The sequence below is a fragment of the Actinia tenebrosa genome, unplaced genomic scaffold (assembly GCF_029948245.1).
Source record: "Actinia tenebrosa isolate PJP-AT-01 unplaced genomic scaffold, QUT_ActTen_1.0 PGA_scaffold17__23_contigs__length_9995812, whole genome shotgun sequence".
Taxonomy (NCBI): domain Eukaryota; kingdom Metazoa; phylum Cnidaria; class Anthozoa; order Actiniaria; family Actiniidae; genus Actinia; species Actinia tenebrosa.
Window position 1 is genome coordinate 5,516,145 of NW_028292577.1, and position 25,759 is coordinate 5,541,903.

At 37.8% G+C, this 25,759-nt stretch overlaps 1 protein-coding gene across 2 annotated transcripts; it reads right to left on the minus strand.

Annotated features, from left to right (window-relative positions):
- Positions 1–95: 95 nt before the first annotated feature.
- LOC116288948 (regulatory-associated protein of mTOR) lies at positions 96–24,465 on the minus strand. 2 transcript variants are annotated; one of them, XM_031695817.1, is made up of 33 exons: positions 24,184–24,465; positions 23,996–24,098; positions 22,328–22,410; positions 21,487–21,564; positions 20,522–20,602; positions 19,557–19,703; positions 18,703–18,866; positions 18,220–18,279; positions 17,617–17,717; positions 16,962–17,106; positions 16,046–16,121; positions 15,602–15,787; positions 14,665–14,775; positions 14,104–14,178; positions 13,402–13,467; positions 12,248–12,439; positions 11,479–11,619; positions 10,700–10,985; positions 10,046–10,194; positions 9,776–9,856; positions 9,037–9,149; positions 8,334–8,496; positions 7,295–7,414; positions 6,789–6,897; positions 6,136–6,250; positions 5,847–5,971; positions 5,455–5,565; positions 4,729–4,841; positions 3,443–3,573; positions 2,646–2,732; positions 2,009–2,125; positions 1,043–1,172; positions 96–367 (listed from the first exon to the last, which is right to left on the minus strand). In XM_031695817.1, exons 1-33 carry the CDS (start codon positions 24,352–24,354, stop codon positions 302–304), a joined length of 3,996 nt encoding a protein of 1,331 aa, XP_031551677.1. In that variant the 5' UTR covers positions 24,355–24,465; the 3' UTR covers positions 96–301. The 2 variants fall into 2 exon arrangements, with proteins under 2 accessions (XP_031551677.1, XP_088887852.1); XM_089031726.1 differs by lacking the exons at positions 96–367; positions 1,043–1,172; positions 2,009–2,125; positions 2,646–2,732 and adding an exon at positions 2,762–3,077.
- Positions 24,466–25,759: the final 1,294 nt, after the last annotated feature.

Consider the following 25,759-nt stretch of genomic DNA (forward strand, 5'->3'; position numbering starts at 1 on the left):
AGCACCCACCTCAGAAACTAAGTTAGAACATGGTCTCAGAGAATATAATCTATACATCCATATAAAATATCATAATCCCACCCACTCCTCCCCTTCCCACCCATCCCCTGCACCAACCCCCATAGCTCAGTGGTGCATATAGACGTCAAATTATGTGATGCATGTGATGTCAAAGCAGCTCAATTTGGAGGTCAAAAGAAAATAATTTTAATCTCCTAAGAATTGGAAAACTATTGTGTTGCCCTCCAAATTGAGCTGCATTCCCATGGACAGCAAGGGGTCTATTCATACTGCGTAGGTATCATCTTTTCTTCTCAGTCGAGTAAATGGAAATAAAAGAGTCCGTGCTTCCTGCAGCAAGGTGAACCTGTAGATAGAACAATAGTCAAAATTTGAAAGAAAGAAAAATATGGATGGGTTTTTTCTCTGGGTTCTCAAATTTTCCCTTAATTACTTGTTGTGTCAAAATGATAAGCACCCACCCTTCCTGCTTGGGAAGCAAAGTGATCTATCCCCCCTTACTTTGCACTTGTTATAAATCAGTGGGGAGGGTCATAAGAAAGTCTTAAAATTGAATAACAATTTTAGGGGGGTCCAAAACTATGTCCGAGGCTAAGATAGAATAACCCTTGAACAAAAGACAAAAATCCCTACCCATGTCGTCCTAGGTGATTGTGTTAATATTAATAATGTATATGCTACTCTAATAAAACAAGGGAACATTTTCTATTTCATCTATAGAAGCTTTGCACCATCGTGTGACAGCAGCCATGCTATAGTCCATGCTTTTTGCCTCAAAAATGCCCAAAATGACCTATTTTGCATCCTTCATAAATAATGCAAATGGTCCAAATTGACCAAAACCATGGGCTATAGTCCATGCTGTTAGGCTGAAAATGGTGAATAATACAATCATTTTACATGAGAAAGAATCCAATTCCTAAAAGCAAATGGGTTTTATTGTCCTGATATCTAAACACAGGCAGCCCAAGCAGTATTATGGAATGCAGGGCACATAATGGTCCAAAACCTCTATACATACCCTATGAGGATGAAAGGCCATGCAACTGACAGGACCAATCCTTTGACCCATAAAGCCGTCATGATATCTGATAGTACTACGTGAACTCCCTTCCAAATCATAGATTCTTATCATCTGATTGGCTGATCCACTGAAAACAATATCACAGTCTGAGTCATATAGACAATCTAGAAATAACATTTTCCTATTTCAGACCATGTGTCATTCTCTTGAGAGTAAGATTCTTTGTTTGAGTTGTATCCATATTCATGTGTCTTCTCATGCGCAACCATTAGACAAAGAAATGATACTCAAGGGAATGACATGTGGTCTGAAATGGGAAAACATCAAGCCCAAGGTGGAAAGATCTATGATAGTCACTTTTATGAAGCTTGGGTGAACATGTCATTCTCTTGAGAATAAGATCCGTTGTTTGAGCTGTATCCATATTCATGTGCCTTCTCATGTGCAACCAATTAACAAGAAAATGATACTTTGGGAAATGACATGATTCTGCACTCAACCTTGTGTTCAGTGCTTATCATTAGGTAGTGCATAGCTAGGAATTGAACACTCTTATTTTGATTTCTTTTATGTCCTTGTTGATTTTTCATAAATACTATGGTCTCCATTGAGGTAAAAAAGGTAAACTACAATGTACCTATATTTAAATCGGTAGTTCCTTCAGTTTAAATTCAACTTCTATCAATGGAAGCCGACGGTGTGCACTTTACCCCCTCTCTCCATCAGTGCTCTGTTTTAAGAGTATTCAAAGCTGAAGCTACGCGGATTAGAGAGAAGTTGAAACAGATGTGGAGACACTGAGGATCAAACCTTGGACCTCTTGCTCAGAAGGCTGCGTACTAACTGAGCTACGCCTGCTCCTGTTCCCTAATTACTGTCAGAGAAAGGTGGAGGAAGGAAGAAAAAGAGGTTGGGGTAAGGATCCCTACCGACCACGCCCTTGTCGACATATTTCTGACTGACCTTGCTATGACCTTGGCCTGGTGGTGAACTTCAAAGGATGTCATATTCGACAAAGTCTCGAAACGTTTAACTGATTCTGAGAAGCGGGGATCCCAGAACCGTACATCACCAGCAACACTACATACAAAATGCATTGTTAGCATTCGAGTATTTAAATCAATAAAGCATTTTTTGAAGATTAGATAGATTTCATTTTTGAGGCTTTAGACATGATTTTTCCATAATCTTACAATTTATCATTAATACATACTTTTCCTTAAGATTTTCATTTCAAAATCTAATATGCGACTTCTATTTAATAATGATAATAATACTTGATTTAATATATCGAACATTTTCCAGTGTGGCTAAATGCGCCTGTCAGGTGGGACCCCACAATATATGAAATGATATGTAGATTATATATAAATATTATAGAACTAATATATAACTATGATATAACTAACATATAAGGAGTATTTCACAGTTTGATTCAGGCTTTTGGTCATTGCAATTGTCTGTGCAGTTAACCGTCAAATATTCCGTGTTAGTTGACTTGAATTTAAACTATTTTGCATTACGTTATAACATCCAACACTGTGGTTTTTTATTCTTTCTTTTTGTTCTCATAGTAAGTTTCTCAGACTGAATTTCCTACCTGCCACTAATGATATTTCCATCACCGCCTTTCTGTAGGAACACACTAGTAACCCATCCACTGTGCTCCCTCAGGGCCATCACACGACTAGACACAGAAGAGACAAGATTCAATCGCCTGGAACAAGAGATATCCCCACCCTACCCTGCCTAAGAACACATTAGTGACCCATCCACTGTGCTCCCTGAGGGCCATCACACGACTAGACACAGAAGAGACAAGATTCAGTCACCTGGTACAAGAGATATCCCCACCCTACCCTGCCTAAGAACACATTAGTGACCCATCCACTGTGCTCCCTGAGGGCCATCACATGACTAGAAACCAAACAGGCAAGATTCAGTCACCTGGTACAAGAGATATCCCCACCCTACCCTGCCTAAGAACACATTAGTGACCCATCCACTGTGCTCCCTGAGGGCCATCACACGACTAGACACAGAAGAGACAAGATTCAGTCACCTGGTACAAGAGATATCCCCACCCTACCCTGCCTAAGAACACATTAGTGACCCATCCACTGTGCTCCCTGAGGGCCATCACATGACTAGAAACCAAACAGGCAAGATTCAGTCACCTGGTACAAGAGATATCCCCACCCTACCCTGCCTAAGAACACATTAGTAACCCATCCACTGTGCTCCCTGAGGGCCATCACATGACTAGACACAGTCAACATTCAGTCACTTGGTACAAAAAATATCCCCACCCTAACCCCCTAAGAACACACTAGTTGTCAAGGGTCATCATAGGACTGGAGTTTCAGGATGATTCAGTATTTTCCCCAAGGTTTTTACCTATCTGATGGCGGCAGTCTTCTATCGTATAATCTGACGGATCCATCGCCACACCCAGCTATCAATAATGATCTTCCTACTGAATCACAGGCCAGACTTGTAACACAGCTATCGGCTCCTGTCGGTATATCCTAAAAAGAAATTTTAAAAATATTTTACTTGTGGGAATATCATATCATCAATTAAAATGAGAAGGAATATTACTTTTTCCTTCCTTTTTTCCCTCATTCTCCTTCACTTTATTTCATTTCCTTAAAGTGCAAATGAACCCTTCGACAATACTTTCAGTACTGGTTCTACATGAAGTAAATAGTTGATTGGGAAAATATTTCTTGATTTGAGTGATGCGTCTCTAAGTTATGAAGGTTTATACTTCCAATATGTTAATGATGGTGACGTCAGGTAAGGTATTTGAGTGTTTTTGTTGTAACTAGTAATACTAAATGCTGGCCATTTTGAAAATAAAAATTCAAAATAGCTTTCATGTAAACCATGAGTAAAATAATGATGCTTTTTAAATACTGTATCTATGAACCAGTTCGATTTTGTATATTTAATTAAGCCTTAATAGACGTCACACTCATTAGCATATTGGAAGTATAAACCCTCATAACTTAGAAATGCATCACTCAAATCAAGAAATATTTTACCATTCAACTATTTACTTCATGTAGAATCAGTACTGAATGTATTGTTGAAGGGTTCATGTGCACTTTAAATTCCTTACTTCCTTCTTCACTTCCTCTTCTTCCCTTCCTTTCCTTTTCTCCTCTCTATCCTTTCTTTCTACCCTCAACCCTACTAATCTCTTCCTCACCTCCTTCACTTCCTCCCATTGCTACTTCCTCCCTGTCTCCCTCCCTGCCTCTGTTCTTTCCTATCCTCCCTTCTTTCCATCCATCCTTCTTCCTTCTGTCCCTACTAATCTCTGCCTCCCTCCTTCTCTTCCTCCCATCTCTACTCCCTGCCTCCCTCCCTCCCTCTATTCTTTTCTTTCCTCCCTTCTTTCCATCCATCCTTGTTCCTTATGTCCCTACTACTCTCTGCCTGTCCTTCTCTTCCTCCCATCTCTACTCCCTCCCTGCCTCCCTCCCTCTATTCTTTCCTATCCTCCCTTCTTTCCATCCTTCCTTTCTCCTTCTGTCCCTACTACTCTCTGCCTCCCTCCTTCTCTTCCTCCCATCTCTACTCCCTCCCTCCTTTCTCTGTCTCCTTCTATTCTTTGTCCTTCTCTCCTTTTACCATATTATTTCAGTCTCATATAACAATCCTCAAATTTGATGTACCTGCATTTTCATTTCTCTCTGTGTATCCCAGACCCTGATAAACCTAACATCACCTGATGCCAGCAAAATACCTGTCTCTTGTTCCCAGTTCACTACCAGACCTGAACCACTCCCTTGTAACCATAGAAACAACACAAATTAAAGTTAATATTTTAGTAGTTTTTATTTAGATTTCAGCTGTGTTAACACCAGTTGTTAACTGATACATTCTGCAGTTTAAATTATGATGATGGTGATAATGATGATGATGATGATGATGATGATAATGATGATGATAATCACAATGATGATGATGATAATGATGATGGTGATGATAATGTTGATGATGATGATGATGGCGATGATGATGATGGTGGTGATGATGATGATCATCATGGTGATGATGATGGTAATGGTGATGATGGTGATGATGATAATGATGTGGATGATGATGATGATGGTAATGGTGGTGATGATGTAGATGGTGGTGACGATGATGGTGACGGTGGTGACGATGATGATAATGTTGAAGATGATGATGCTGGTGTGGATGATGATGATCATCATCATGATGGTGCTCATGACAGTGATAATGATGGTGATTATTATTACTAAGAGGGATAAAGCAACTACTAGTTGGGTTCAAGATGAGAGTGCAAACAGGAACCCTCCCTTAAGCAAATTTAATCTTCAACAAGTTTTATGGATCTGCACATATGTTATTTTGGAAAAGATTGCAGCACTCACCTCTAGTGGATGGTAACATTCCAGAGAGTGCTTGCCATGCAGTCACCATTTCTACTTTCTTCTGTCCGTTTTCTCTGCCATGGTGTCTGTATACACGCACTGAACCATCGTCTAGAAATACAAAATAATTTAATCAGATACACATGGAGGTAAGTGGGTGCCTATAGGTGCCCTTATAGGCACTCTAATAGGTGCTCTAATAGGTGCCTTTACAGGAGCCCCTTTTAGTGCCCTTATAGGTGCTACCATAGGTGCTCTTATAGCTGCTCTTATAGGTGCCCTTGAAGGTGCTCTTATAGGTGCACTTTTAGATGCCTTTATAGGTGCTCTATTATATTTTCTTATAGGTGTCCTAATAGGTTTTCATATAGGTGCCATGATAGGTACTCTACCTGTTCCTGTCAGTAGAAGCGTCAGATCATGTGCATTGAGGAACTCCATGCTGGTTATTCTTGACTGCTTGCGGTTATTGTTTACAAAGTAGTTTAATAGCATTCCTTTCTCCCAATTCCATACACTGAAAAGTTAGAAGAAAAAAAGATGAGAATTCTTTCTCCTAAAATATCACAATTAACTGCACAATTTAAGTTAACAAATTATCATCATCATCATTATCATCATCATCATTATCATGATGATCATCATCATTGTCATCCTCATCATTATTATACTAAAACCAACCTTACTCCACCCCTGTCAGCAACCACCAGGTGAGGTTCATATGGATGAAAGCGTAAGACACCAGGAGCGTATTGGTTTTTATTGATGAAAATCTGGTCATCTATTTTGCCTGAGGCTGAGAAAAAATAATAAGTAAAAATTGAGATGTAAAAGTCGAAGTAGTGCATTGAAATGAGGCTACCCCTGGGAAGCACGGGTGGTGTGTGCTGCTAATACGTCACCTCTCACCAATGCAGCCTGGGGTCAAGTCCTGCCGATCTCGATGTCGTATGTGAGTAGAGTTGTTTGTTGGTTCTTTCCTGTGCTTCAAGGGTTTTTCTCCATGTTCTCTGGTTTTCCTCCCTCCGTAAAAATCAACTACTAAATTCTTCAAATCCCTTAATAGGTGTTCGTAGGTTGGGTTTAACTTCATTTGGTTAGATTTGTTTAATCATCAACCTTGAAACAATTTCTTTATTATTTTTACTGAGTTTTCAACCTCCTAAATTCTTATTCTCATTCAATCTTTGGGCTTTCACCTGGCTGGAGCCTAGCTTTATTGTAATTGTCTCAAGCTGTGATACAACAGCTAAAGCTTAATAGATTTTAGAATTGAAATAAGCCTTTAATAAAAAAACACAGTTGCATTTTACAAAATTGAATAAATATTTTACCAGCTCTGGTTTGTTGTTTAACAGCTTCTCTTCTCACTCGTGAGTTTCTTTCAAATCTCCATTCTCTTTCCAAGTGAAGCTGACTTTGGGGATCATGCTCCTCTGGAGGCTACCATGGAAGAAAAGAAAAACTGGTTGAACTAGAATAACTGGTTAAGCTGGAATAGTTTGGTGAACTAGTCAAGAATAACTGGTTAAACTAGAATAACTGAGTGAACCAGAATAACTTGTTAAACTAATTAAAAGAACTGGTTAAACTAGAATAACTGGTGAAACAACAAACAACTGGTTAAACTAGAATAACTGGTCAAACAAGAAACAACTGGTTAAGCTAGAATAACTGGTCAAACAAGAAACAACTGGTTAAACTAGAATAACTGGTTAAACTAATAAAACAAATTGGTTAAACTAGAAATAACAAAAACATTATGCAGTACCATATGTTATGGAAAAGTAGTTTGCAACCTGTTCAATAGCAAGTCGGCCATTGTCAATTTGAATTTTACCTTCATAACAGACTGCGCAAAGTAGCTAGCACACCATTCTGCGAATTCCGTCTTGATGGGGTTTGGTTTGGTTGATGTAGTCTCGTCATCTGAGTCTTCATCTGTCTCTTGCCGAACAACCTGACAATGTACAACATCATGAGTTTTACTAAAATGTATTTGCGCATGAACAATTGTGGTTTCTCTTGATCCTTACAAACTGATATATTTTAATTATAGTCTGTCTGATCTACTAGTCAAAAATCCAGATGTAATGCTGAAGTGCAGTATGGCAGTGCAAAGCATGGGCCTTTTCTGAGTTTGATTAACAGATTGCATTGTGATCCAGCTTTGGTACAAACAACACCATATGAGGCATAATGTGTAGTTCCAGAAATCATCCATACCCACCCCACAGAGGAATTTAGAATTTCCCAAGAGTAGGGGGGTCAGAGAAAGAACAAAAATTACAGAGTTTGTATGGAAGAAAATTGGAATTTCTTGGGGTAGGGGGTGTCTTTAAAAAATTCCTCCGTGAGGGGGGTATGGATAATTTTTAGAACTACACAATGGACAAAAGATGTTTGTACCCAAGCTAGACCACAATGCATCATAATAATTTACTATCTCAGAAAAGGTCTATTCAATGGTATGGATGAGATAAATTTCAGCCCCAAAACTACTATCTCAAGATTTACAGACTGATCCAGAAGATTGACCCAAGCTTAAGGAAAAGAAACCTTTTATAAACCTTTAAGACTCATTAATAATTCATGAAGGAAACACAATACAAATCATGACCATGAAGGTGATTTTATATCTGATATAGATTAGTCTTCATTTGCATAAACTTTAACTTGGATTTCTCTATCAAACTTGGTTCATTTCGTAAAGAATTTGGTACAATATGAGAACTTACATCATGAGTTTTTTAAGCCGTTTAATAAACTCGCAGATCGTGATTAATCGGGTCTATAACCACTTGGCTTCACCTCTGGTTTTATACCCAAAACACTCCTGCTCATTTATTAAAGAGTACATAGTACTATAGTACTCCTACCTCTGGTCCTTTGTCGAATGTTCTTCTCTTGACATGGAACTGATACGAGTGAGGGTATAAAGCGGAGTTGACCAGGTTAGATTTGATTGGATCTCCTGGTCTGGCCACCGGAGTATTGGCTAATGAACTTTGGCTCCTGTACTGTGATGGTGGTGAGCTTTGACTAATGAAAAGAACATTACAATGAAAGTTTAGTTGATGACCTCCTACTTGTCTCTACCGTATGTTGTACATACAGCATTCTGTGACTTGTATGCTGCTAATATATACAATTTGAAAATGCAACTAGATTCATAAAGCTGATCTAGTAAAGGGCATGGATGAAAACTACTCTATCCATGCCCTTTACTAGATCAAATTAGAATTTAGAAGTCAATTCTTGCAGAGGGAGTCCTGAACACCCAGAGAAAACCCCTCAAAGCACAGGGGAGAACCAACAAAAATCTAACATGATTCCGGATAATGGCATAGGCTGTGACTTAGGAATTGCTGAATTCAATGTCCAGGATGTGGGATTTTGCTTTCTGATTTTCGGGAAAAACGTGAAACTTTAACGAATAAAATAAAAATGTAAATGCCTTTGAATATGTTTGAATATAATGAATGCAAAAAAAGACGGCAAAATATTACAGCATGGGGGATTTGGGATCCGGAACCTACTTTCTAGACCCTAAATAAGGCTGATGAGAGTACAAATACTTACTCAAGGGGGTGGTGTAGGTAAGAGTTACTGAATTTACTTGGTGATGAGGGGACTGATGATGATCCTGTTGTTGTGGATCCTGTTACTTGCTGTGGTCTGGTGTTTATGGTAGCCTAAAGAAAAAGAGTATATTACTGTAACACAAAAGTGGATGGGAAAAAGAAGAGAGAAAAGAAAACAAGGTGGAGGAGATGAAAGAAAGAGAAGAAGGAGGAAAAGAAGGAGGAGAAGGAGAAGGAAAAGGAGGAGGAGGAGGAGAAGGAAAAGGAGGAGGAGGAGGAGAAGGAGGTGGTGGAGGAGGAGGAGGAGGAGGAGGAGGTGGAGGAGGAGGAGGAGGAGGAGAAGGTGGTGGTGGAGGAGAAGGAGGAGGTGGTGGTGGAGGAGGAGGAGGAGAAGGTGGAGGTGGAGGAGGTGGTGGTGGTGGTGGAGGAGAAGGTGGAGGTGGAGGAGGAGGAGGTGGTGGTGGTGGTGAAGGAGGAGGAGGAGGATGAGGAGAAGGTGGTGGTGGAGGAGGAGGAGGAGGAGGTGGTGGTGGAGGACGAGGAGAAGTTGGCGGTGGAGGAGGAGAAGGAGAAGGAGGAGGTAGTGGAGGAGGAGGAGGAGAAGGAGGTGGTGGTAGAGGAGAAGGAGGAAGAGGAGGTGGTGGCGGAGGAGAATGAGAATGAGCAAGAGAACGAGCAAGGAGATGGATAACAAGAAGGAGAAGGAGAAAATGTAGGAGAAGGAATAGGAGAGATACCTTTAGTGTGATACTATTGACAATTCTTTTAGCCAATTGATTAAGATCATCTTCAGGATCAACCGAGAGATTTAATAATGCCTACAACATGATAAAATAACATTAAAAATAATTAAGTTACAACCTGAACCTTCAAAGGTGTAGATTGCAGAGTATTCTAAAGGGTCCGTATCAGGTCATGCATATTGAACATTAATGCTCTACTAGTATGGAATGAATCCACATCAACATTAAGTAAGCAAGCCTTACACCAATATATTACATGCTTACCTTCCAAACATTTGCATACACGTTGGACTGAAACGTTGAAGATAATGATGACGTGGACGGAGTTTGGCGCATATCTTTTACTGCACTGATATCTTGGCTGTTGTTGGAGCTTCCACTACTGCTGCTGAAGTTAGCTGAAGCTTCTTTCCCTGATAAACAAAACAGCGTTAAAGCAAATTTGGAATGGCTGTGGAAATTTCTGTCAGTAAACACAAAATCAATCTACCCACCCCTGTAAGTAATCCCAAAACCAACCCACCCCACTCCTATCAGTAAGCATAGAACCAACCCACCCCACTCCTATCAGTAAGCATAGAACCAACCCACCCCACTCCTATCAGTAAACATAACATAAACCCAACCTTGTCAGTAAACACAAAATCAACTCACCCCACCCCTATCAGTAAAAATTTAATCAACTCACCCCACCCCCATAAGTAAACTTAAAATGTCTTCTACCCAGTCAACGTACTAAAAATCACCCTCCCACCCCTTTCAGTAAACATAAAATCAACCCACCCCAACCCCCCTTCAGTAAACTTAAAATGTCTTCTACACAGTCAATGTACTAAAATCACCCTGCCCCACCCCTATCAGTAAACAAAGCAATCCTCAAAATCTCCCCTAACCCCCCCCCCCCCCCCTGAAACATACATGCACTTAATTGAGTTGAAGAGAAGCTGGTTCTAATCCCAGTGGCAGACGACTTGCGGGAAGAAGGGCTACTCTGCTGCAAGTGATGAATGTCTTGAAAGGGTGGTACACTACCTCCAGAGGAGGGGCTTGACCCAGAACCCACCACTATCCACCCAGTAGATGTAATGGCAGCTGCTGGAGGAGCGTTCTCCTTCTGCATATCTTCTTCTAGGAATTGTAAAGCTATAACACCAAAATTGGTCTCGTATTGTATTACAATTCCATGCAACGCTACAACCAGTTCCTGAAAATATAGTGAGATCAAAATTTTAAAAACCTGATTAGAAAGAAGAAGACTATATGTAAGAAAAAGGCACACTGTCCAGTCTACACTATCACCTGATGAAGACTAGCAGTTTGCAGTCGAAATATTGCAGTCCTCTACGAATAACCCTCAATCGTGAGACAAATGAATCATCATTCATTACTACTTTTCCACGATGAATAACATTTTCATTCTGGTGCCATTTTCATAAAAATTTGAACTTGGTAGCTGTCAGCTGCACGCTGAAATTTGTTTTTTTCGCTGCCGTCAGTCAAAAATATGAAAGGTACCTACTGATTAGGTTTGATTGATGAAAGCGAAAAATTACATTTCAGTGTGCAGCTGGCAGGCACAAAGTTTGCATGTTTATGAAAATGGCAGTAAAGATAAAATTGAATAGTTATTTTAAAATTCATATGGCAAATGTGGTAAATGGCAACAATGGCACAAATAATCCATTAGTTTTTGTTACCTTTCGAACCAGCGGACTGCCATCTTGGGCTAGCTGTGTTAATGTCATGGCAACGCCAAAGTCTATCTGGTTGGCGTGGTCAGATCTGTCACCCGTGTTTCCAATGAATGTACCAAGTGCATAGACAGCAGCTGCTCGAACCTAATAAGTAAAGGTATACATCGTCAATGCAAATGCTCTAACTCAATGGCTAACTCACAGAATGATAGAACCCTGAAACAACCTCTGGCTGATCTAAGTCATGGCATGGCTAACTCACAGATAGAACCCTGAAACAACCTCTGGGCTGATCTAAGTCAGGGCACGGCTAACTCACAGATCAAACTCTGAAACAACCTCTGTGCTGATCTAAGTCAGGGCATGGCTAACTCAGAGTAAGAACCCTGAAACAACCTCTGTGCTGATCTAAGTCAGGGCATGGCTAACTCAGAGATAGAACCCTGAAACAACCTCTGGGCTGATCTAAGTCAGGGCATGGCTAACTCAGAGATAGAACCCTGAAACAACCTCTGGGCTGATCTAAGTCAGGGCATGGCTAACTCACAGATCAAACCCTGAAACAACCTCAGGGCTGATCTACAAAGTCAGGGCACGGCTAACTTATAGATAGAACCCTGAACAACCCTCTCATATGCAGAGGCAAAAGGAAAGCAGTTACAGCATAGCAAAGGAGAATGATGATGAAACCATAGTCTTACTATAAATAGAGTCTGCAATAAATCCTAGCACTAGATGATGTAAAGCTGATAGTCCTTGTGACTTAACCTACCTCTGGTAAAGGATCAGACAGCAAACAGTAGAGTTTTTCTGGTGCACTGTCTCGAACGCCACACCAACGGGCTGAGTCATAATTTTCCCACACTTTAGCCAAACACACAGCAAGCCATTGCCGAAGCAGGGGGTGGGGGTCAGTCAGTTGTTCGAGGCAGATGGCAATTAAATTTCCTTGAAGACATGCTTCCTATTCGATACAAATGATTATTAAAAAGATATTAAAAAGAATGACTCAGACTGAAACATGCGGGGAATGGAACATGAGCTGTGACAAGTCCGAGTTAGACTACAGTCAATCAAATGAATCAACACCGCAGGGTTTTCATGTATTTTTACACAGGTGTACTCTAAGGGCACTTTTCTCAGAGTTGGACCGATAGGTATGAAAAGCAAGTTCTCAAAAGGTATGTGTCAGGCCGATTTTGGTCAAGTTGGTCCAGTTCTAAAAACTGATGCACACCACTTTAAAACTAGCCGCTCAGACCAATGGGTTTGGCTTAATGAAAAGTGCCCTGACAATGTACTTAATAGCGACCTTTAGATACGACAACAAGTATGAGATTGAGTACAAATTTTAAAATTGGTCCTGTGCTCGTGGTTAACACTAAATCGTAGTCGATTTTACAATCTACAGTTTCAATCTACGTACATGATCAAGACTACAAAAAGATAGTGCCTCTCTTTAAAAGTTAAACACTCATACTCATTTTCGTACTCCTCGTTGGATCTAAAGGTCTCGAATAATTGAAAGTAGACTACACTTAAGTACTCTAAAGGAGCTTTCCATAAGGTCAAACCAATTGGTTTGAGCAGCCAGTTCTCAAATAATATGCGTCAGTTCTTAGATCTTAGTTCATAGGCTTCAGGCATTTCCTTCTTTCCAAAATTATATATTTAGCTTTATTTATTTGACCAAATAAGTATTTTCTTTCTTTTCAATGATCTAAAATATATATCAAAACTGCAAATTTACATAAAAGGAAATGTGAATAAAGATGTATTGTAAAGATGTATTGTAATCTTGTATAGAAATGATGGAGAAGCTGGTTTTTAAGATACTGCTGCAAGGGTTCTCAGAATGATGGAGAAGCTTAGTTGTTGTAAGAGTTTGGTATTTTTTTCAGTAAGAATAGATTGCTATTCACTCACCTGACCACTGCGATAGTTATCTATGATTGTCGAGAGAACAAATGCTGCCATTGTTCTGTGTTCAGCCTGAAAATAAAACAATAGAATTTAGTAACTAATTAAAGAAAAATCCTGTATCAAAATCTAATCGGATTCACCTCTCCATGGTGGACAGAAAGCATGGGTGGTGTAGTGGTGAGAGCACTTGCCTCATATCAATGCAACCCAGGTTTGAGTCCAAGCGAGTTGTTTGTGAGTTGAGTTGTTTGTTGGTTCTCTCCTGTGTAGTATGTGAGTAGAGTTGTTTGTTGGTTCTCTCCTGTGCTTCGAGGGTTTTTCTCTGGGTTCTCCTGTTTTCCTCCCTCCACAAAATCAACTACTAAATCCTTTCGCACTCACTGATGAGAATAAATTAGTGTTTAAAGCCTTTAGAACAGGTTTTTCAACCCACTTGATACTGACCCGGAGGATGAACAACAACAGCTTTTAAACTGAGGGAGGCAAAATTCTAGCCCCGCGCACACCATATGTGAATTGCATTTGTTTGACAAGTTATTCTCCTCTATGCTACAGGGTTTTATCCAGGTTTTATAAGCGTCACGTGCATAGAACATTGAATGTAGTGGTAGTGTGTGTTCACGGGTATAGTGTCCCAATTAGTGCAAAAACGCTAGAATGACTAGACTCTTAAATAAGAAGATTTTTATATTAACAGGTACTAACCGGCATGTACGGGTCTGCTAATACAGACAGAAAATACTTATGGCCACTGTCCTTGACAAGATCTGACTGACAAGACTGAAAATGAAAAAATAAAAATAAAACAGGGTTTTGCAGGATGCAATTAAATCCATTCTCTACTTTCACATCCCCATAATACCTTGCGTCTTTGGGGGGGTAAACATCAAAAAACTGTCCCAAATTGAAAGGTTTCTTAATTGAATATATACTGTACCTGCTTTAATCTTTACAATACTGATTATCAGTTTATTCCAAGTTATTTTTGCGTGTACAGATCATCAAGAGTTTTGGTCTTACAGAAAATGTATTGACTTACGAAAAAATGTTTAAAATTTACCTTAAACGTCTTCAAGCTTCTATCTTTTTCTGTTTTTTACTTCTTCATTTTATTTTTGGATACCAAACAAGGCATTGTAAACATTGTCTGATCAGCCTTCAGCAAAATAAGTGGGTTTTTACCCTCTGGTTACCCCCCAAAGATGCAAAGTATTATGGGGATGTGAAAGTATAGAATAGTCTTCATGTTGATAAAACTGTACTTACACTGTCAACTGCTAAGATTTTTGCCCAGATAAAAACAAGAAGAGGACGCAGCTCCCTGGCTGAACTTTGTAAAAGTTTTAAAACATATGGAAAAATGCCAACAGACAGTGCCTGAAAAAAGAACATTGAAATAGCTATTGATAGTGTACCAAAGTGAATAACGTCACAAAATTATTTTTTTAGAGCTTTAAGATTTTGGTGGCATTATCAGAAACTGTATTTAAGAACAGGATACAGATGTGGAATTTCAAAGCGGTAGAGCACAAAACAGCTGAGATATACCTGTAGCTCATTTAATATAAAAATATCTTATGTGATTGGATCCAGTGCAAAATAAGAGAAAATTTTGGGGATTTTTGGAGATTAAAGTGTACAATATTTCCATTTTTACTGTTCACAACAACCTTAAAGTTCAGAAATGTAGCCAATATTACGGTGTTTGTTTTTTAAATATGAGCATTTCAAAATTGAATTAAGCAAGATATGGAATTTGATGATGTCACATTTCAGTGCTCTACAGTAAAAACCCGCGTATAAGAACCTAGATTTTTTCAAGTTAGCCTAAACAGGTTCTTATATAAATGGTATTTAGTGTTAAATTAGGCTAACTAGGTTCTTAATTAGGTTCTTAACTTTTGTTCAAGAAATAAAATAAAGTTTCATTTTAAGTTAGATTTTTTTACAGTAACCATGTACAGTTATAGTGTTTATAGCATTATTGTGTACAGACTGCGTTATAAAGATATTTTTGAAAAGATTGATTCTATTTTTTTTTCTTTTTTAAAAATAAGAACCTGTTTAAGGATTTTAGCCTAAAATGGTTCTAATGTGAAGGGTGCTTAAAAATGAAATATTAGCCTAACAGGTTCTTAATTTTAGGGTCTTATACGTGGGTTTTTACTGTATTCGAAAGCCTTCAAAAAACCAGAACACTTACCAAGTTGACAGCCCAAGGACCCAGATCTAAAAAGCGTCCTAACAAATCTAATGCTCTAAGCCGATGAACCTGACTCAGAAGCACTTGAAGCACTATGGGTAGCTGTTCAGGGGGGTCTCTACTCTCTGAACCCATTGCAAGCCAGACTTGGAAGGCCAGAAGTTGTTGAGAAAAGAATTGACTATGCTAGAAGATAATATTTATATCTTTATTAATTATCAATAACATTGATAATATTATTAGCCTTCATAAATATGCTCACAAAGGCAAAGGAAATGAATCAAAGGTGGTGTAGGGGAAGTACACTCCCATCTCACCTCTTGGGTTTGATTTCTGGACTCAGCATCACATAGGAGTAGAGTTTGCTGGGTGGCTCTTTTGAATATAGGGGTTTCTCTGGGTTTTATCATGGTTTAATATTATTTTAGTTGTTTTATTACTAACCGTAAAGTTAGCAGGATTTTCAATGACTTCTGGTAGTTGAGACAAACAAAGATCCACTGCCAAATCCCAAGCTTGCCTGCAAAAATACCATCATCATCATTATCATCATCATTATCATCATCACCACCACCATCATCATCATTATCATCATCATCACCACTATCAGTATCATCTTCATCATCATCATCTTCACATCATCACCACATCATCATCACCACCACCACCATCATCATCACTATCATCATCACCACCATTATCAGTATCATCTTCATTATCATTATGATCATCACCATCATCATCATCACCAACATCATCATCACCATTGTAATCATCACCTTCACTATCAATACCACCACCATCATCACCATTATCATCACCATCATCACCATCACATCATCACCATAATCATCATCACATCATCATAATCATCATCACATTATAATCATCATCACATCATCATCATCACCATAATCATCATCACATCATCATCATCACCATAATCATCATCACATTATAATCATCACATCATCATCATCACCATAATCATCATCACATTATAATCATCACATCATCATCATCACCATAATCATCATCACATTATAATCATCACATCATCATCATCACCATCATCACATTATAATCATCACATCATCATCATCGCCATAATCATCATCACATTATAATCATCATCACATCATCATCATCATCACCATAATCATCATCACATTATAATCATCACATCATCATCATCACCATAATCATCATCACATTATAATCATCATCATCATCACCATAATCATCATCACCATCACATCATCATCTCCATCATCATAATCATCATCATCTTCACATCATCATCATCACATCATCATCATTATAATCAAGCAATATATTTCACATTATCAACTATACCTACCACATATGGTGCATGTATGTTGGTGGCAGTTGTGGGCTGGAGACTGGAGTACAGTTATATGACCTCATCACACGCTCAGCCAGAAGAAAGTTTCTGAACAAACTTGCTACAAGTAAATCTTGTCGGAAAAGCCTATGAAATAAATCTATAAAAAAACAGAAACAAAGTTTGACATAATTTTCCAATATTATAGTTTTGCCAGTGTGGGCTAGCTGTGGACACAGAAAGCCCAACCAGCCAAGAAAGTATTGCATCAAGTTTCAAGATGCATTACATGTACTACATTTTTTTGTCTTTTAGGAAAACAATGTGTAGCTGAAAGGGAACTTTGGAAAAAGTCCGAGTTTCTTTAAGGATTAGACTTCTTTAGCTTATTTATTTTCTTTAGCTTGTGCATAATGTTTTACGTGTCATTCCCTTGAATATGTTCTTTTTTGTTTAACAGTTGAATGCACATGAGAAAACACATGAATGTAAATACAACTCAAACAAAGAATCTTATTCTCAATAGAATGACAAATGGACAGAAATGGGAAAACATTACGCCCAAGCTTGAGAGATCTTTTAAATATTTCATTAATCCTAAACATTCTTCAAAATAATAATAATAATAATAATAATAATACAGTAATTGAAAATAATTCTAGTTTCTTGCCTCTCGGTAACATGTTCCAAGCTATAGTGTCTGTCACAGCAGTAAATATCCAATTCAGTTCACCAAGAGGTGTCCGTCTGTCATTTAAACGGCCAGGAATTCTAGAGAAAAATATATAAAGTTTAACATCTTAGTATTACTACATGTATTACTTACAGTCAGTTTTGTATGACAATTGAAGTCATTGATATCGCAAACATCATTGATGGTTATCAATGTAATTAGGCAGCTATATAATTAATAGGTAATGGGATTTCATGCTCCCCAATCAAGAAATAATTAGACTTGAAAAATTCCTCTGTCTGCCAAATAGGACTCAGCCAATTTTGGAAGTCCTCAGAATTTCCCTCGTCCAATTATTTCTTAATTGGACAGCATGTAGTCTTATTACATATACTTATTAATGAAGAATTAAGTAATATTTATTGATAAGTATAATTTTAGACTTGAGTATAGAGTTTTGCTCAATTTTATTGGTCAAGCGCAGTGATTATATTATTTACCTCACTGCTCTAAGACTCACAGCTTGGTTAATATTCCCAGATATTCACTTTGTCTTTGGCGAATAATGGTTAAATAAAAAAATTTCAATCTTTGACTTACTTTTCAATCAACTCTAATGTAACTCCTGGGACTAATTTGCTACTATTTTGACTGCAAAACCTGCAAGATAAAGAAGAATACCTTGACTTTTTAGTTCTTGTAACAATGCTAATGATCTGTGAAGCTGTCATCATTATCATCATCGTTACCACATTTATTGTCACCACCATCATTACCATCAGTATTATCATCACCACCACCACTATCATCATCACCATCATCATCACCATCATCACCATTATCATCACCATTATCATCATCATCACCACCATTATCATCATCATCACCATAATCACCATCACCATCATCATCATCATCACCACCCTTATCATCACCACCATCATCATCATCGCCATCACCATTATCATCACCATCATCATCATCACCATCATCACTGCCCTCATGATCATTACTGAAATCATCAACGATGCATGCACCTTGTACAGTTACCATTTATTTATTAAATGTTGTTAAAAAACTCACCATCTTAAAGCGACCTTTATGGGTGTCGTAAGACAAGCTGTGAACAAATCAGCAGGTAGTTCAGGGTTCATTGGAAGCAGTTGACTTGCACCACATGCAGCTAACTGGATACAGTTTTTAGTTGAATTTGGTTTTGGTATGTGAGTTCCTTGAGCTAAGGATCGCTAAAAGAGATTAAAAATGAAAGCAGAATTATATATAAAACATGCATTGTTATATACATTTTGCTTGCTATATCTTGCCACTGATTGGCTGAGAACATTCAGCCTATCCACAATATTGTGTGAACTTGACATGTTAAATGTATTATTGGTAGGTTTTTCTGTAAATACATTTATCATGTCAAGTTTACTAAGGTCACAATGGAGATTGAAATATGGTTGCTATTTCTTTGAAAACAGAATATAATATTAAATTTTATTCTTAGTTTACAAAATGAAGAAATAGAAAACACGTGCGTGCTGTGGGCAGTTATAATGCACGCGGGGGTTGGCAGAACACGAGAGAAGTGTTAGGAGAAGCATGACGCGTAGCAGATAAAATACAATATAAATGACGAATATAAAATACAAATTACATAAATGAAGAAATTGAAAGTGCACGCGCATGCTGTGTGCTCTCTGTGAGCATGCACTCCCAACCAATCAGAACGCGAGATTTAGAGCAGTTATTTTATAATGTATAATAAAACAATTAGTGAATTTGGTTTTTGCATGATAGCATAAATTTTCAAGACCCTAGCCTTTTTATACACCTCAGCCTACGGTTTCGACAGATAATACAGCCCTGGTCATGATAATTTACAATATCACACTCAACCTCATCCAATAATGTCATATATTAATTTCTTGTACCTCATGTTCGTCTTCTCTTGTTGTGGAAAATTTATTAAAACATTGTAAAATTAGTCCAGCATTATTGCAGTCATAAACAAAGATAGATGGACTACCCATCCATGTCTGGAGGTCATAGATGGACAGTGGTATATACTGGGTGTAAGTCTGCAATAGATTGATAAATACATAAAAGAATTAACCAATAAACCTTGACAGTAAGATATAAAATATTTGATAAAAGGTCCTCTCAGTAATATGCTTTTTATCCCCAGCTTTTGAAAATACAGCCAATCAGAATGCAGAAAGCTGTTGACTGTATATTCAGCACTATTGCACTATTCCTCCCCATCAGGCATTGTGGCCTAGGTATTTTCAATAATGTGGGATCGAATAGTTATATGATGCTTTCTCTAAGTATAACATATTCAACTTGTCGCTAGTATATTCTTGTATACTCGCTCACCTAAAGGCTTATGAGTATGTTAGAAAATACAAGTACTTCATTGAACCAATTAGCAATACTACTGTACCAAGTTAACTGGAGGATACTGCAGGGCTTGAAATAGCGACCTGCCAATAGCCGAATGACAGACCAAATTTCAGGTTTGCCAGGCAAAAATAACGATGAAATGCCAAATGAATAATAAAATGGCATGCAAAATTTACTGGAATGACTTCCTTTTACAATGCTCCTTTACTATGGCAGGCTGGAAAAAATATCTATTTCAAGCCCTGTACTGTATTCACATACACCAAATCAAAATATGGGGACCAGTTTCAATAACTATTGTTCTCAATGACTAATGAGCATCGTGTCCACGTGGAAATATTAAAGCCTTTTTACATGTATGAGAGGCTAGTCTGTGCAGAACAATAGTAATTCAAATTGGTTACTATATTTTGATTTGGTGTATAAATTGTACCTCCAAGTTGATAATAATAAACTTTTAACAGTATACAAGACATATACCTTCGTAGTTTACCTTATTAAAAACCCATATTTCTCCGTTATTTGTCGGTCTGGGGACTCCATGTCCATTGTAATGAAATAGAACTCTCTCCTCCTGAAAAAAAAAGATTATCATAATTGATTATTATTATTATTCTCAGTCATCACCTTACTCTACATCAACATCATGGATCATCGTTATCATCATCACCCTCATTGTCATCACCATCATCTTGCATCATCAAAAATCATCATGTCAGCATTATACATCATCATCACCATCATGCTATCATGCATCATCATCAACGTCATTATGCATCATCAAAATCATCATACATTAGTGTCAACATCACGGCTATTATGAATCATCATCATGATTATCATTACCATCATCATCATCAATTCACCTTTTCGGTGCTAGCTATCTCGGGGTATAAATTGTTTTAGATTGTGTTACGGTCATCAAAAAGTTCGGACAACGTTCTCGAATTTCCGTACAAATGTACTTACTCTAAATGAACTATTCACTTGGTTAATGTTTAGTTAAGAACATGCGTAATAAGTAAATTACGAGCCTTAGATGAATGTTTAGTTAGTTCTCTAAATACAAGTAAATAATCATTTTTCTAGCTTGATTGAAGTTTTTCTTACTGCTGTTAAGATAGCTAACTAAAGAAATCTACCTAAATTTTCTCTTTAAAGTCAGTGAATTTGTATGGAAATCTAAGAACGATGTCTGAACATTTTGGTGACCGTAACACAATCTAAGCTAGCACCGAAAAGGTGAATTCGAATCATCATCAGATTTATAGACTGAGAAAAACCAAAAATCCTAAGGGGAAAAACTTAATCATGACATTTCCAAAAAGAAAGTCTAAAGCACCAGGTATTCCCAGATGGTCACCCATCCAAGTACTAACCTGGCCCTACCGGGCTTGACTAAAATCCTAAGGGGAAAAACTTAATCATGACATTTCCAAAGATTGAACCAATCAATACCTTAGCATTTCTACGTAGCGAGGAGCAAAGTTTCTTCACATCTTCTACTGTTGGGTCCAAACTTTGTTTATACCTTGCCTGAAAAAAATAATGATCACTTATCAAATATTCTTGCTAAATTAAGGTACTTATTATTTTGGTTGCCATAACAAAAGACAATAAATAATAAAGAAAAATAGTCTTACCTGCCGCCATTCTTAGTGTCATCACAAATCGCTCCCTCCCTAATATAATGGCTGCTTGCATTCAAACAACACTCCTTTCCCAGGGTCCGAAATTAGCTTTTGTTCTAATGAAAGCAGCCGTTACAACACTAAGAGTGCCTGTGGCAGAGACTATTAGAAAAACTATTATAGGATGCAAGTGGTATAAACAGTATGAAAAAATATGTCCAGCTCAAGAACTATTTTTTGGGTCAAAAATAATGTTTTCATTCCAGAACAATAGTTTTTTAAAATTGCTTGAAATACTGTACTTTGATTTGGTGTGTGCAAGTGTGAGCTATAATGAATACAGGGCTTAAAATAACGGCTGCTCAGTGGCCAGATACGATAACCAACAGCATTAGACTCTTCAACATCTGACCAGTCAATGTCACTGCAAAACTGTACTTTGATTTGGTGTATGCTAGTGTAAACTATAATGAATACAGGGCTTAAAATAACGGCTGCTCAATGGCCAGACATGATAACCCACCACATTAGACTTATTCAACATCTGACCAGTCAATGTCACTGGTCAAGAGGATTGGCCTAACAGGTGTTTGACCAGAAAATGCCAGTTTTGACCAGACATGACCTATTGACCTGCCGTTATATTTAGCTGCATGAATAGCACATACCCGTGGCTGCCATCGTTCATATTGCTCTTGCAGTTTGTTTCCGATAGTCTCAAGTGCTTTACTTGGATTAAGAGACAATGGATCTGTGAATATAGAAACAAGTAAGTCGTAAGATACTATTCACGACTAGATATAGAGTCAATCTTAAAGTTACTAGGTTTTTAGGTCTTGTCCTCATTTGAGGGGTTTTCTTTGGGTTCTCCAATTTTTCTCTCTCCCAAAAACTCAACCCCTAAATTCAAATTAAATATGTGAGTTAGCTGTGTTCTAAATTGGATCAGCCCAGAGGTTGTTTCAGGGTTCGATCTGTGAGTAAGCCATGCCCTGACTTAGATCAGCCCAGAGGTTGTTTCAGGGTTCATCTGTGAGTTAGCTGTGTCCTGACCTAGATCAGCCAAGAGGTTGTTTCAGGGTTCAATCAGAGAGCCAATCAGATCGCACAACAATCTCTATATAGATGAGAGTATGTGGACCGCGTGGCACTAATGAAATAGTAGAAGATAATATAGGTAAGTTGTTATCTTCCACTATTTCATTAGTGCCACGCGGTCCACATACTCTCATCTTTGCATCATAATTACTGCGACCTAACATCTATTTCACCCCGGCCTGCTCTCAGTCTGACCTCTAGCTCAGCTGGTAGAGCATCGGTAGTACAATTCCGAAGGTCGTGGGTTCGAATCCCAGCGAGGTCGGAAATTAATTTTTCCGAATTTAATTCCAAGGGCTTCCGCCCAGAATAACCTCGTTCCCAAGCACTACAGTCTCTATATAGACCAGCTAACCATATAATAATCAAGTTCATTGCTGTGTTTCAATCAGCTGATAAATGTGCTCAATTGCTGACCACCACGAGCTGTCAACCAGAAAGAATTCTATTGAAAACTTGTGATTCAGCTGATGAACATTCTACAGAAAACAGGAAATAACTTCAAGTGAAACGCAGCAATATTCCTTGAGTCATAAACATTTTGAACCATTATCAATCAATAATGCACGTATGATAATTATTACAGATAACAGTATACACCATAATGTGATTTAATATTGTAATAAATCCTAAAAATTGAACAACACTTGATTAGTTCGTGGTCACTAATCTCGTTTGAAAACGCCCCCATGCAAAGTTGCAAGCATACTACGAATTACAAACTCTCCGGTCTTTATTTAAAATTTCCCGAATTACTGAAAAATTATCAAAGTTTATGCATTAATAGTAGCGACATAAATAAGTACAAAGAGATTTATTCACGACTTGCTGAGAAAAAATGCGTTCAGACATGAATCAGAAATATCACGTAGCAAAATAAAATGGCTTCCTTCTTGAACAAAATGCATAACAAAAAAATGATTTATAAACATTATCAACACACAAAACGTCTGAAAATAAAAACAAAAACAGCTCATAAACACCTTAAAGAAGCATTAAACGTTAATATTTAGAGATTTTGATAAAAAATCAATTGATTCTTTTTTTAGTTTTTCTGTGAATTGTTGGATCGAAAGTAAAACAGCTGTATGTATTAAAATTTCGGTACTTTGGAAAAACGTTTGTTTTTAAGCCCTCTTAGTTCACAGATTGACGAAATAAATTACATTGTTATCCTTCTGTTATGTGGCTTACGTTAGGGAGTAATCATAGTTATAAGGAATTATTGCTTTGCTCACCTATCCAGCACTCCATCCTTGCACATGGATTTGTTTTGATGACATCGGGTGGATCGACACCAACGTTCAAAGACAGCACCAAAGCAACACTCACTGTCTTCATCTGCCAAATAATCAATCAAGACATCTTCAATACGCATTCTACTTCGTATTTTAGCTATTAAGGAGTCCTAGAAGTGAATTTTTACCCGCTCTTTCATCCGCCATGTGTGAGCTAAATCCTTCGTTCCAGAGATGGATTCCTTGTGTCGTTTTTTCATAAAACACAGAGGCAGTTGCCAGTCGATTATCTCCCCTTCATCTTCATCACAAACTCCTTCTTCATGATCCAACTCTTCTAAGGGACTTACAGAAGCCATTTTGGTTGTCTACATTATGATCAACGAACAAAATCCACTGAAAAATGCTTGATTTTACCGGCGTGTTTGAGAAAAGTCTAGAGTTCGTAGTAAAACGTGTCTGGATCGAGCTCTACTGCGCATGTCTGTGTTTTTATTTACATCGCGCGTGAACTGCAGCCGCTATTCCGCTCTAAACCAATCAGATCCTCTGTTGGTCACGTGAAAGGTCAATATCTTTATTATTGTTCGGAGCAAAGTCCCTAAAAACGAAAGTGCACGAATAGCCCAGAGCAGTATTACGAAATTCGTATTACCACGTGAGTTGAGCGTGAATGACTAACAAATAGGCTATGAAACACTGAAACAAAACAGCCTCTTGGCTGATCAAAGACACCGTTCATTTTTTACCGAAAAGGTGAGGGGGAAAGGGGAAGGGGGAGGGGGAGCGAGGGAGGGGGAACGAGGGAGGGGGAGCGAGGGAGGGGGGAGCGAGGGAGGGGGAGGGGGGAGGACAGCATAAAAGGGGGAACAAATCGAACCACGCAGACCGTCGGTCACCAAACACTTTTATACGGTAAACAGAAAGAAAGCAAATAAAATAATATATATATTATTTAGTTATTTAAAATGTTTATTCTTCGTGTGTTTCATAAGGTTTATAACTACTCTTCTACTATTATTTGATGTATTTTTAAATTGTATTCTTATGCATACATATTTTATTCAAAGATATAACTAGCTAAAAACTAGTGTGAGCTGCGTCGGTGTTTCTAATGAAACAGTAATGATGAAAAGGTAAATTATACACCGTGAAAAGATGAAAAAACTTACTGACGTTTCGGACGCTATTTTTTTCATCTTTTCACGGTGTATAATTTACCTTTTCATCATTACAGATATAGAGGATATTACATGGGCGCGCGGAGATACGAAATTTATCTTCGAGTGTTGAAAAGATCTCTCACAAGTGAGCGCAGCGAACGAGTGAGAGATTTTCAACACAAGAAGATAATTTTCGTATCTCCAAGTGCCCATGTAATATTCTGTTTATTATATAATTATCAATGAAGTACGTTTTGGCTTTTTCAGGCAATTCTTTCCGTGTATTTTTGAATAGTCATCGCAATGGTGTTATCTTCACACATGAAAATAACATGTTATTTTCACGTGTGAAGATATCAATTTTTCGAAATAGAGAAAAATAGATATTTCATTGGTAATTATATTCTAAAGACTCTTCTTTCGTAACAGGAGGCTTTTTATCTAACAATACGTAACCATACGTAGCAGGATGTGTAGTAGCGGGATAATAATCGGGAAGCATAGAGATATTATTGTAATGCGCAAGAATAAAATTATTATTATTATTATATTTATTTAATATTTATTTACTTATTTATTATTCTGAGAAAGATTCTGATAT